This window comes from Carassius carassius, chromosome 28 (genome assembly GCF_963082965.1).
Source record: "Carassius carassius chromosome 28, fCarCar2.1, whole genome shotgun sequence".
In the NCBI taxonomy this organism is placed as follows: domain Eukaryota; kingdom Metazoa; phylum Chordata; class Actinopteri; order Cypriniformes; family Cyprinidae; genus Carassius; species Carassius carassius.
In genome coordinates, this window is record NC_081782.1 from 6,854,092 (window position 1) to 6,867,592 (window position 13,501).

Sequence of the window (13,501 nt, forward strand, 5' to 3'; positions counted from 1 at the left end):
TTTGTTTGTATTTTATCTATAACACCCATAGAATGACCCTGAATTGTGTGTTTACCTCAGTGAGCTCACACTGCTGTTGTGCAACTTGTAAAAGGTCACTTCTTGTGATAACAAAGACAAAGCATTCACTTTAAGAATCCATTGATCAGAGGCTGTCTTAAATTCCATGCACAGGCTGCACATAAGGCAACCGTCCAGGGAGAGCCGGACAGATACAAATATGTTGCACGGAATGTTTACAGTGCAGTTCCTAATCCCAGTGCTTAGTGTAAATAATTTACGTAACTTCTCATTTAGATTTTTTAAACATGCCACAGGATTAGGAATTATGTGAATGATACGATTGTGTAAGGATTTTGAAAACAAGCAGGGAACGACCGCAGAAAAATTCCTGGAAATCTGGCTTCTTTAAACATAAGAAATAAATAAAAACTGAATGCTGAGCTCTGAAGCTGAGAGGGAGTTTTATGAGTAACTGAACATAACTAGAACATAACTAGAAGATATAGAGAATGAGAATGCAGTAGGGTTATAAAGAGAGAGAGAGAGAGACAGATTTCTCTGTGAATAAAAGGCCAAGAATGTTTAAGCCCCTGCATGTGATTTTAGATTAGAAAAAAACTTCAAGAACCTTTGCAAACCTCTGTTCACTTCTTTCCAAACTTCGCTTTATCACTTTATCCTTCAGCCCACTCAGATATGGAGGATGTGAAGAAAGAGAATGTGAGAAGGGGGGTCATGGGGTCGGTTTAGGGTATAGGAAGTAAACAGAAACATGTGTGTGTATGTGTGTTTGTTTGCATTAGTGTGAGTGTGTGTGTGAGTGTGCTGTATAGAGGTCAGCATATGTTTTCTGGGACTGAGTTGTTTAGATAACTGGGGGATGGTTCACAGCTCAAATACTTCTTTTATATGCCTATTATATGCATAGGCTGTATTTAAATATTCATTTTCACGTCTGCCACCTACTTTAACACTAGAAGCTTCTGTCGTCAAGTTAAATGTCTTGTGTGTGTAAACATTTATTACTTGGTAATAAAGCTCTTTCTGACTTCTGACTTCTTTCCATATATGATAATGAACGTTTTTACAGCTCATATTTTATGTGTGTATTATATATATATATATATATATATATATATATATATATATATATATATATATATATATATATATATATATATATATATACAGTACAGTACAGACCAAAAGTTTGGAAACATTACTATTTTTTATTTTTTTGAAAGAATTTTCTTCTGCTCATCAAGCCTGCATTTATTTGATCAAAAATACAGAAAAAAATGTAATATTGTGATATATTATTACAATTTAAAATAATTGTTTTTAAATTTATTATACTTTAAATTATAATTATTTCTGTGATGCAAAGCTGAATTTTTAGGATCATTATCACATGATCTTTTAGAAATTATTCTAATATGATGATTCATTATCAAAGTTGGAAACAGTTCTGCTGCTTAATATTTTTTCAGAACATGTGATACTTTTTTAGGATACTTTGAAGAATAAAAAGTAAAAAATAAAATAAGAAGCTATGTTTTTAAAATATAAATATTTTGTAATAACAATATACACTGCTGGTCAGTAATTTGGGGTCAGTAATTTTTTTTCTTTCTTCTTTTTAAATAAAATCAATACTTTTATTCAGCAAGGATGTGTTAAAATTGATAAAAAGTGATAGTAAAGAAAATATTTTTTTTTTTTTAATTTTTGAATAAATGCAGTTCTTTTTAACTTTTTATTCATCAAATATATTAGACAGCAGAACTGTTTCCAACACTCATAATAAATCAGAATATTAGAATGATTTCTAAACGATCATGTGATAGACTGGATGTATCATGTGACACTGAAGGCTGGAGTAATGATGCTGAAAATTCAGCTTTGCATCACAGGAATAAATTATTTTTTTTAAGTATATTCAAATAGAAAACTATCATTTTAAGTTGTAATAATATTGCACAATATTACTGTTTTTTCTGTACTTTTGATCAAATAAATGCAGGCTTGATGAGCAGAAGAAACTTCTTTCAAAAACATTAAAAATAGTAATGTTTCCAAACTTTTGGTCTGTACTGTATATGCAATGGAAAGTTTTAAATGTGCAAAGCAAGATAACACAATATAATCCTTTGAAACCTTACATTTCTCGTTCGGCCTTTGCCTGACAAAGAGGAATAGTGTGATAAATGTACCTGCTGGCGACCTCTTGTGGACAAATGTTGATTGGAACGTTGATTAGTAAAGCAAACTTTTCTAAGGATCGTGCCGTCCAAAAGATGGCTCTGATTGGAAATAATAATAATAATAATGAAATACGGCAGACACCCTTTTAGTAAAACAACTTTTGTGCTGTGTTTTCAACTACGCTGATAAATTTACATTATTTAGCCCGAATAGACAGATAGGTAGAACGAGAAAGACAGACAGACAGACAGACAGACAGACAGACAGATAGATAGATAGATAGATAGATAGATAGATAGATTTGTATGGTAAAGTCTGTGTTGTGTCATCAAGAAAAAAACTATTTGACAGTTTTATGAGAAAAGGATATGGGACAGTAATTATTAAACGTTCATCATTTCTACTGATCCCTCAATATCTGCTTGTCATTCATCTTTCTTGTCCCTGTTTTGTGTTTCATTACTCTTCTCCTCCCCATCCTTGTTCCTCCTCACTCACTCCTCCCGTCTTCTTTGTCTCTTTCAGATTTCAGCTCTCATTTGAATGAGCGACTTCAATCCTCCTTCATCATTTCATATGACTTTTTGGTAAATTGATTCATTTCATCTTCATTGTTTCTTGAATCCCAAAATAATCCCAAACAAATCCCAAAATATTGTTGATGTGCCTTTAGAAAGATAATTGCTATGCAGGTCTACCACAAAATATATAAAAGTATGCTATTTGTGTTCTAAATGTTGTGCATGTATGTTTAAGGGCCAAGCAAAGGTTTTTGCACTGATCCCATCGGGGCTCAACTCTACTACACGCTCTGCAAACTAGAGTTCACAACATGCTCTACTTCATTGTTCCAGGTGAAAAACTATTATAAAGAAATTATATAATGTAATGGAAAATAACGTGACCCTGGACCACAAAACCAGTCTTAAAGGTAAATTTTTCGGAATTGAGATTTATACATTATCTGAAAGCTGAATAAGTAAGCTTTCCATTTGGTTTATTAGGATCTGACAATATTTGGCCGAGATACAACTATTTTAAAATCTGGAATCTGAGGGTGAAAAAAATCTAAATACTAAGAAAATCACCTTTTGATGAAGTTCTTAGCAATGCATATTACTAATCAAAAATTTATATTTTATATATTACGGTAGGAAATTTACAAAATACCTTCATGGAACATGATCTTTACTCAATATCCTAATGATTTTTGGCATAAAAGAAAAATGGATAATCTTTATGTCACAGTGTCTGGGTTGTGTCCCTGGGTTTCCACTAGATGTCCTCCTTTCTCACGGTGTCTGTCACCTTATCACTTCCTGTCTCCTTATTTGGTCACCTTCCTCCTTGTTTAGGTAATTGATTGTTCCCCACCTGTCTCCTGTTTCCCCATCATCCTTTTGTGTATTTATACCCGGTCTGTCTGAGTCTGTGTCACGGAGTCCTTGTGTATGTTTCATGCTTTCCGTAGTCTTGCCCTTGCCGTGTGTTATTGTCTGTTTTCATGTTGTTTGGATATTCTGGTTTTGACCCTGCCTGGACTGTTTATGCTTTTTGGATTGCCCCTAAATAAACCGCATACCTGCATTTGGATCTCTCCGTGTTTCTTGAATCCCCTACGTGACAGAAGGACTCCGTCGCACTGAGATCCAGCGGTATGTCTTTTTCCCGTTCCCCAGCCAAGATGGCGGAGCGGAGAGCTAAGTATCTCCGGCTGATCGCTCTCCGCCAAGAGGGCAATGAGGTGGGTGCCCTGGCACAGGTGTTCTGGTCCCTGGCCGAGGGTATGGGATACAACGATGCGGCCTTGAAGGACTACTTCAACGGCGGGCTGGATGATCCAGTGTCTCAGGAGGAGATGGTACATTTAGAGACACTGGACTACTGGGAGTTTGTGTACTATGTGCAGCATCGGCTTCTGTGGAATGCCCCAGCCACTCCGGTCTCTTCCGGTGGGGCGGTCCCCAGCCCAGCACCACTGCTCAAGATGGCCGCCAATCCAGGGCCACAGCACAAGATGGCTGCCAGCCCAGAGCCACAGCACAAGATGGCCGCCAGCCCAGCGCCACAGCACAAGATGGCCGCCAGCCCAGCGCCACAGCACAAGGTGGCCGCCAGCTTGGGGCCACAGCACAAGATGGCCGACTCAACGCCTGAGTCTCCAGATAAGGTGTCACCGGCTCGCCAACATAGAGGGCGGAGGAGGAGGAGACAGGCGTCTACCGTTCCTCGGCCCAGAGGACGTTCCCGAGGCGGTGCCCGATGCTGTTCCGGAGGCCGAGGCGGTGCCCGATGCTGTTCCGGAGGCCGAGGCGGGGCCCGATGCTGTTCCGGAGGCCGAGGCGGGGCCCGATGCTGTTCCGGAGGCCGAGGCGGGGCCCGATGCTGTTCCGGAGGCCGAGGCGGGGCCCGATGCTGTTCCGGAGGCCGAGGCGGGGCCCGATGCTGTTCCGGAGGCCGAGGCGGGGCCCGATGCTGTTCCGGAGGCCGAGGCGGGGCCCGATGCCGAGGCGGTGCCCGATCCCGATGCTGTTCCGGAGGCCGAGGCGGTGCCCGATGCCGAGGCGGTGCCCGATGCCGAGGCGGTGCCCGATGCCGTTCCGGAGGCCGAGGCGGTGCCCGATGCCGTTCCGGAGGCCGAGGCGGTGCCCGATGCCAAGGCGGTGCCCGATGCCGTTCCGGAGGCCGAGGCGGTGCCCGATGCCGTTCCGGAGGCCGAGGCGGTGCCCGATGCCGTTCCGGAGGCCGAGGCGGTGCCCGATGCCGATGCCGTTCCGGAGGCCGAGGCGGTGCCCGATGCCGATGCCGTTCCGGAGGCCGAGGCGGTGCCCGATGCCGAGGCGGTGCCCGATGCCGAGGCGGTGCCCGATGCCGTTCCGGAGGGCGAGGCGGTGCCCGATGCCGGTCTAGAGTCAGGGCTAGTTCCTGTTGACCGTCCAGAGTCGAGTCAGGTCCCAGGGGACTCTCCAGAGTCAGGGCCGGTCACCGATGACCTTCCAGAGTCAGGGCCGGTCACCGATGACCTTCCAGAGTCAGGGCCGGTCACCGATGACCTTCCAGAGTCAGGGCCGGTCACCGATGACCTTCCAGAGTCAGGGCGGGTCACCGTTGGACGTTCAGAGTCAAGTCAAGTCACTGGGTGGGCTGCTGCTCGGGCCTGTTGGACTCCGGCATCGACCACAGGGGGGTGGTGGTCATCCGCTCCGCCCTGGGGGACTCTGGCGTCGACCACGAGGACGTGGTGGTCCTCCGCTCCGCCCTGGGGGGCTTCCGCTCTGACCACGAGGACGTGGTGGTCCTCCGCTCCGCCCTGGGGGGCTTCCGCTCTGACCACGAGGACGTGGTGGTCCTCCGCTCCGCCCTGGGGGGCTTCCGCTCTGACCACGAGGACGTGGTGGTCCTCCGCTCCGCCCTGGGGGGCTTCCGTTCTGACCACGAGGACGTGGTGGTCCTCTGCTCCGCCCTGGGGGGCTTCCGTTCTGACCACGAGGACGTGGTGGTCTTCCGCTCCGCCCTGGGGGGCTTCCGCTCTGACCACACGGACGTGGTGGTCTTCCGCTCCGCCCTGGGGGGCTTCCGCTCTGACCACACGGACGTGGTGGTCTTCTGCTCCGCCCTGGAGGACTCTGGCCTCGACCACAAGGACGTGGTGGTCTTCTGCCCCGCCCTGGGGGGCTTCATGTTGTTTTTTGTTTGTTGTTTTTGTATTTACTCCTGTCCCTGTTCCTCTCTGTAGTCTGGCCCTCCATCCCTCCCCCTGAACCTCCTCCAGTCCTCCTCCCTCCTGGTCTTCCTGTTTTGTGGTTACTTTCTGGTGCCTGTTTCCAATGTCTTTCTTTTCTGGCCCTCCATCCCTCCCCCTGAGCCTCCACCTGTCCGCCTCCCTCCTGGTCTGTTTTGTGTCTGTCGTGGAGCGTCTGGGAGCCGCTCCGTAGAAGGGGGGTTCTGTCACAGTGTCTGGGTTGTGTCCCTGGGTTTCCACTAGATGTCCTCCTTTCTCAAGGTGTCTGTCACCTTATCACTTCCTGTCTCCTTATTTGGTCACCTTCCTCCTTGTTTAGGTAATTGATTGTTCCCCACCTGTCTCCTGTTTCCCCATCATCCTTTTGTGTATTTATACCCGGTCTGTCTGAGTCTGTGTCACGGAGTCCTTGTGTATGTTTCATGCTTTCCGTAGTCTTGCCCTTGCCGTGTGTTATTGTCTGTTTTCATGTTGTTTGGATATTCTGGTTTTGACCCTGCCTGGACTGTTTATGCTTTTTGGATTGCCCCTAAATAAACCGCATACCTGCATTTGGATCTCTCCGTGTTTCTTGAATCCCCTACGTGACACTTTACCCATACACAGTTTTTTTTGGCTATTGCTAAAAATATACACCAGCGACTTAAGACTGGTTTTGTGGTCCAGGGTCATAATCCATTCTCCAAATCTCTTGTCCTATGGTATATAATATGATTTAATTTTCCCCAGACTGAATGAGCTCTTAGCTTTGCACAAAAACTTTCTTAGAGACATGGAGACCAGACAGCGCGTGTCTGTTCACCCAGGAACTCACAAGAACTACATCATAAGACAAATTGGTGATATTCTGTATCGGCAGGCATGTGACAACCTAAACATCTGAAGACTTGAAGTTGATCAGTTTATATTATGGCTGAACAAGTTTAACTCTTTGTAGTTTACAGGCCGAAACGCTTCTCAGATGATAGAACTGTACGGTGATTTCTGCAGTTGACATCCAGAACCACTGAAAATTGAGTAAGTTGATTTAACGCATACAAACACATACAAAACCGTTAGATTTTTATGGCGATGACCATATTTGTTGCCTCTACAGCAGCAGAGTCTGTCATAAAACGATGTGAAATCCCAGAATCCCTGTTGCTTGTTACCCAGAGAATCACAAATGTTCTGATAGAGAGACTCCTTCAACACACTGATGGTAAATCTGTTGGTAAACTGCTATTGAAGATCAGTATATGACTAAATATGACTTTTAAATGAAAATAATAAAATTTACATTGCTATTATTAATGTGAATCAATTCGTATAATTAACAAATTAATTAAATTATTAAATGAGTTTATGTTTTATTAAATTAAATAATAATGTAATTATTTATTGATGAAATAATTATTGATAATAATAAATTCTTAATAATTTTAATTATATCAATTAATATAAATTATTTAATAATTAATTTAATAATAGATTGAAAGAAGAGGGGAAGAAAGCGTTAAAAGAGAGGAAGAGAAAAATATAAGACTCATTCAAAATAATTCAAATCATCTTCAAGGCATCTCACCTTCTGTCATATCACAGGAGAAGTGATATACATGTGTGTGTTAAAGTTTTTATGTGCCTTTGTGTTAAAGAGAAAATGCAGTTTTACTGACAGAGTTGGAGACAAGATTAATGCTTTAAGACCGAAACCAGGGTGTTCAATTTAAAGAGCTGAAATAGAGAAAACAGTGTATATTTTGCTTTTCAGAGTCAAAGTAATCATCACCTTGAGTACAGTGGAAATGGACCGCAGACTCAGGACCATGTTTATGTAGTCTCAAGACCATGATCATGACTCCAACTTTGCTTAATGGTGAAGTGTTTCAGAACTGTACCACACTATAAATCTTTATTTAAGGCTTTGGTGATTATTATAAAATCTGATTATTATGCCACCAGTATCTGAATAATGCTGGAGTGTCATTTGGTTTGTTGATCTTAAACATTCACACATCTGTCACACGTTTTATTTTGCAAAACACCACATGGTAACTTTGTATAATAATTAGAAAGACCCCAGATTTCAAACTTTATCAAGTGAAGCACCATCTTTATGTTAAAACTAGTTTTAACTGGTTGCAGGCCGGACAGCCTGGGGACGTACGAGTCTTCCCCGCAGCCTGATCACAGCAGAGTCCACACTGGCTGCGGCACGCTTTCCATACTTGTCATCCTCCAGCTGCTGATGAGCGACCTGCAACTCTGCGATCTCTTTCCCTGAGGATTCCAGGTGTTTCCGGAGCATAGTGCTGCCCTGAGAGTACGAGGGAAATGTATGTGTTAATAGTGCTTAATTTAGATCAGCCTACACTACCGTTCTGAGGTTTGGGATCAGTCCGTTATTATTATTATTTTTTTAATAATATTTTTCCACAACCAGGATGCATTAAACTGACCAAAAGTGACAGTAAAGACTTTTGTTATTACAAGTTCTATTTCAAGTAAATGTTGCTGTTTTTTTTTTTTTTTGACTTTTTAACTGATAATAATAATAAATTAATCTTGAGTAGCAAATCAGCATATTAGAATGATTTCTAAAGGATCATGTGACACTGAAGCCTGGAATAATTGTTGCATCAGATATTGCTTTGTCATCACAGAAATAAATGGACTTAAAAAAAAAAATGATATAATATAAAACTGTTTTAACTTACTCATTACTCAGACATGGAACATTAGAGATTTCTTTCAAAAACATAACATTCTTACTGAACACAATTTTATTTTATTTTTTACAATAAAGTGTAGATTTTATATCTTTTTCACGTTTTAAAAATTTGATGCACTCTATGCCTTACATGATGGTTTAAATTTTATAAAGAATTATACTGAATTTGATTTAACTTTTACTGCATATGCAAAAATATATTTTGAATCAGCCTAGGAACCAAAGATTAGGAAGTATTACACTTTATGACTGACAGATCTTTAGATGACATCCAATGCTCTGACCTGTGTTAGGAGGTCGGATTCTGGAAGCCCAAAACTTGAATGCCGCCCATACAGCTGAGTCATAGGCCTGCTCAATCTCTCACGACAAAAAAGATCAGCACTGCTGACTGGGCCCTGCAACGAAGGAATTCATCTGCATCAATCAGTGAGTCAAAAAGTCATGAAAAGAATGGAAATATTATTCAGAGTGAAGGATTTTAGTAGCACATGAATTTTAGTGGGCAAAGGGTTCACAACTTCAGTATGTATATGCACTTGGAAGTCACTTTGGTAGTAAATTAGTACCACTGTCTATAAATAAAAACATACCATAGCTCTGCCAAGACTGTAGCCAGCACACTGCATCTGTCTCTGTTTGCGGTAAATGGCCTGTCTCGTGGCAGCGGAGCTCAGTGTCAGATGTTGCTGATGAAGAATAAGAAAAAGTATATTTACATGACAGTATTGAGTATGATATTTACAGTAAACTAGTCCAAAACATTTAAATACCTTAAATCAAATTCACATTTAACTCCTCAAATACAAAGCAGGAACAGACCAAATGTACTGTTTGTAATTATGTCTGCAAAATATTTAGTATTTCCTTCCATTTCCATTTATTTCTGCTCTTTTCAATATTAATTGAAAGGTTCTGCAAATCCACACCTTTTAATGTCCACCATTTAAATTAAATTATTATATTATAAATATATTAAATTAAATTAAATTATACATACTCCCTGTCTTTTGCATATGTATTTAAAGTAAATAAAAAAGTAAAAACACAATTTAAAATACGTTTTTTTCCCCTATTTGAATACATTAAAAAATGTACCGGTAATTTATTTATTATGGCAAAGCTAAATTTTCAGCAGCCATTACTTTAGTCTTCAGTGTCAAATGATCCTTCAGAAATCATTCTTATATGCTGATTTAGCACTTGAGAAACATTTCTTATAAATGTTGAAAAGGATTGAGCAGTTTAATATTTTTGTGGAAACAGTGACAAGTCAAGAGAACTGATTTTTTTTTATATTATGTATTCAGTTTTATTCGGCAGAAATCAGTCTGGCCAATAAATCATAATTCAGCGTTTCATTCCATTCTGTACTTTAGTCACACACCTCTAGGTTGATAGTTTCTGTGATTTTCTTCAGCAGGGCCTCACTGGCTGAACGGTGCATATCTGTTTGCTTTCTGATGACGTCACTCATGACTTGTGAAATGTTCTTTCTGAGCTGCTGAGATTGACGTAGTACTGCTGATGAAGAATCCAAAGCCTGTTTGCACTCTTAATGACAGACAGAGTGAAATTAGGTACCAACATTCGTTCACTGTCTGCATGCAAACTTGGGTGACAAAGAGACAAGGGAAGGGTTAGAGACTTGAAGATCAATGTGGCCCAGGGTACCTGGAGTAAACGGTCCAGTTGGGTCAGGTTTCAGTGAGAGGGGAGAAGGGTACATTTTCACACCCGCTGAGAGTGAGCCATGCTGGGGAAGCAGCTCTGTTACTATAGATCTCTCAAAGGCACAGTCCAACAACTGCTTACTGCTCTCAGCCAAAACCTCAAAATAAAAATCAAATGAACAGAATATAGCATATTCTTTTCTTCAGTCCTGGTGAAACAATTTAATTATCCGGAACATGTAAGTTCAACTCATTCGCTTAAGCAAAATATGTCTACTTATTCAAAAGTTTGGGTTGTTAAGATTGTTTTTGAAATAAGTCTCTTATGCTCCCCTAAGCTGCATTTATTTGATCAAAAGTACAATAAAAACAGAAATATTGTGAAATATTTTTACAATTTAAAATAATTGTTTTCTATTTGTATATTTATAAAATGTAATTTATTCCTGAGATGGTAAATTTGAATTTTTAGTGTCACATGATCCTTCAGAAATCATTCTATTATTATAATTTGGTGCTTAAAAACATTTGGCGTGTTGAAAACAGAAAATGTGCAGATTAGTATTTTGAAAGTTTAGATTATGTCATTTATTTTAAGACTAGATAGTTTTTTATAAAAACAAAACAATGGCCTCCTATTTCGTGTGAATTTTAATTTATTTATAGGAATTAGCTATATTTTCATATATCTATTTTTTCACCTGTTGTTGAGTTATGGTCTTTTTCAACATGCTCTCCAGTTCTTGTTTAAGTACATTCAGACCTCTTCGTTCACTGCGTAGAAGATCATCGGCTCCATCCCGTAGCTTGACAAAACATATAGTGGAATCTGTGATTTTGCACTCAAGGATATTTAAATTATTTTAGTCCACATTTGATCTCTTTAACTTCTTATGTGGTAATTTTCAGTTATTAATACTGTAGATACTCACTGTTTCTGTGGTGGGCGGTCGAAACTTTCTGCCATCTGCACTCTGCTGATTGACCAGCAATGCTCTCCTAAGACTGCGGAGCAATTTTTCCAGTTGTTCCCTCTGATGCTCCACCCGGGTTTCCTCCTGTGTGACCCTGCCTGCTTGTCTGCGCAGGCGACCTTCCACCTCTCTCACACCCCGCATATATTCACCCGTCATACCGGTGCTGACCACTGCACTCTGATCACGCAGAGCCGGTGCGGGGAATGGCCCGCTCATGATTCCTGGAGTGGGCTATGAAAGAAACACATCATTTTATCATATTGTAGAAATATTCTGTTGGACTTTATTTCTAATTCTAGTCTTATCATGTTAATTTTCATAAATGTTTTAATGTTTTTTAAATTATTTATATTATGCTCATCAATACTGCATTTATTTGATAATAAAAAAATACTGTAGAAACAGTTATACTATAAAATATTATTATAATTTAAAACAACTATCTATCTATCTATCTATCTATCTATCTATCTATCTATCTATCTATCTCTCTCTCTCTCTCTCTCTCTCTCTCTCTCTCTCTCTCTCTCTCTCTCTCTCTCTCTCTCTCTCTCTCTCTCTCTCTCTCTCTCTCTCTCTCTCTCTCTCTCTCTCTCTCTCTCTCTCTCTCTCTCTCTCTCTCTCTCTCTCTCTATATATATATATATATATATATATATATATATATATATATATATATATATTACAGACCAAAAGTTTGGACACACCTTCTCATTCAAAGAGTTTTCTTTATTTTCATGACTATGAAAATTGTAGAGTCACACTGAAGGCATCAAGGACTATTTGACCAAGAAGGAGAGTGATGGGGTGCTGCGCCAGATGTTATGTATGTATGTTATGTATATAATTCCATTTATAATTCCACATGTGTTAATTCATAGTTTTGATGCCTTCAGAGTGAATCTACAATTTTCAAACGTTTTGCGATCAAAAACAAACGCTTTAGAAGTAAATACTACATTTCTTGTGGGCCGAAGTCATTTTATCCTCCCTGTCATTGTCCTACCAGGGCTTACTGCGCATGCGCACATCAATATTTTAAGTCATTTGTTTATCAATTTGCACTGGCTACCAATAGCTGCTCGTTACATAATAATAATAATAATAATAATAATAATAAGCTTAAGTAGAATATCAGTAAATTGACCTTTTCAAGTCAACTTAATTAGTGGTGCGCACTACGTCATGAAGACGCAACGCTGCCTTGACCAATCAGAAACCAGGACCGGGACTATCACTGCTTAATTTGTATTGTAATAAATCAACCACCGTTTCAACTTCTGAGGTACATTACCGTACTTCCAATGGATTTAAGTCGGAATTCCTCTTTCTTTTCCGAGTCACTCTCATTGTGCTCCTGATCGACGCTGCTGTTCACACTGTAAGCTGTTAACTGAGGAAGTCTGGAGGTAAAAGTCCCCACGCTGTGGCTGCGGTAACGGGTAGATGAGTGCAGTTGATCTGCGTAAGTTTGACGCAGAATATCGTCGGCGCGCAGAATCGAGCGAACAGTCGCATCCCTCCAGCCTTTAGATCCTACTACCACAGCAGGGGGAGGAGCGCACTGGACCGACCGCTTCACGATCATGGTACTCAACTAACGTTACTTGAATTCACCACCAGTGGAACAATCCGAATAACTCCACAAAGTGTTTGGGTTTAAAAGTCTCCAACGCAACTGTCTCCGACGCGCACAGAGCTCTGATTGGGTAACGCGAGACGCACTAATGAACGAGCGTCAATGGAGCTCCATTCACACTGCAACTCAATCAGTGGAGATCCTGTTACATGTTGAAAACGGATCGTGTGCTGTGATGTCCAACAGAGACGCCCTAAATAAGTCTGGCACACTATATGAATTATTAACAGAAAATAAGATTTGATTAGACGTCAGTTATTTTATTATGTTTATGGACTTGTGTGCCTTTTTATTTTGAGAGGACAGTGGAGAGATTGCTTCCCGCAATAGAAAGTACTTGCATATCTTTGCGCTTTTGTTGATTTTGATTGCTCCCATTGTCCTCATTTGTAAATAGCTTTGGATAAAAGCGTCTGCTAAATGACTAAATGTAAATAATAATTACAACAACAAAAAAACAACAACTATAATTTAACACTGTAACACTACTAAGTGTTCTTTTTATTAAAACATATTTAAGTGTAATATTTACAATCCACTGAATTACCCCAG

The 13,501-nt window shown here is 40.5% G+C and overlaps 1 protein-coding gene across 2 annotated transcripts; it reads right to left on the bottom strand.

Moving 5' to 3' along the window:
- Window positions 1-8,013: 8,013 nt before the first annotated feature.
- LOC132107814 (coiled-coil domain-containing protein 105-like) lies at window positions 8,014-12,969 on the bottom strand. 2 transcript variants are annotated; one of them, XM_059514053.1, is made up of 8 exons: window positions 12,605-12,969; window positions 11,266-11,541; window positions 11,035-11,139; window positions 10,335-10,491; window positions 10,048-10,214; window positions 9,254-9,349; window positions 8,945-9,058; window positions 8,014-8,246 (listed from the first exon to the last, which is right to left on the bottom strand). In XM_059514053.1, exons 1-8 carry the CDS (start codon window positions 12,896-12,898, stop codon window positions 8,061-8,063), a joined length of 1,395 nt encoding a protein of 464 aa, XP_059370036.1. In that variant the 5' UTR covers window positions 12,899-12,969; the 3' UTR covers window positions 8,014-8,060. The 2 variants fall into 2 exon arrangements, with proteins under 2 accessions (XP_059370036.1, XP_059370037.1); XM_059514054.1 differs by having other exon boundaries at window positions 12,610-12,798.
- Between the last annotated feature and the right edge of the window lie 532 nt (window positions 12,970-13,501).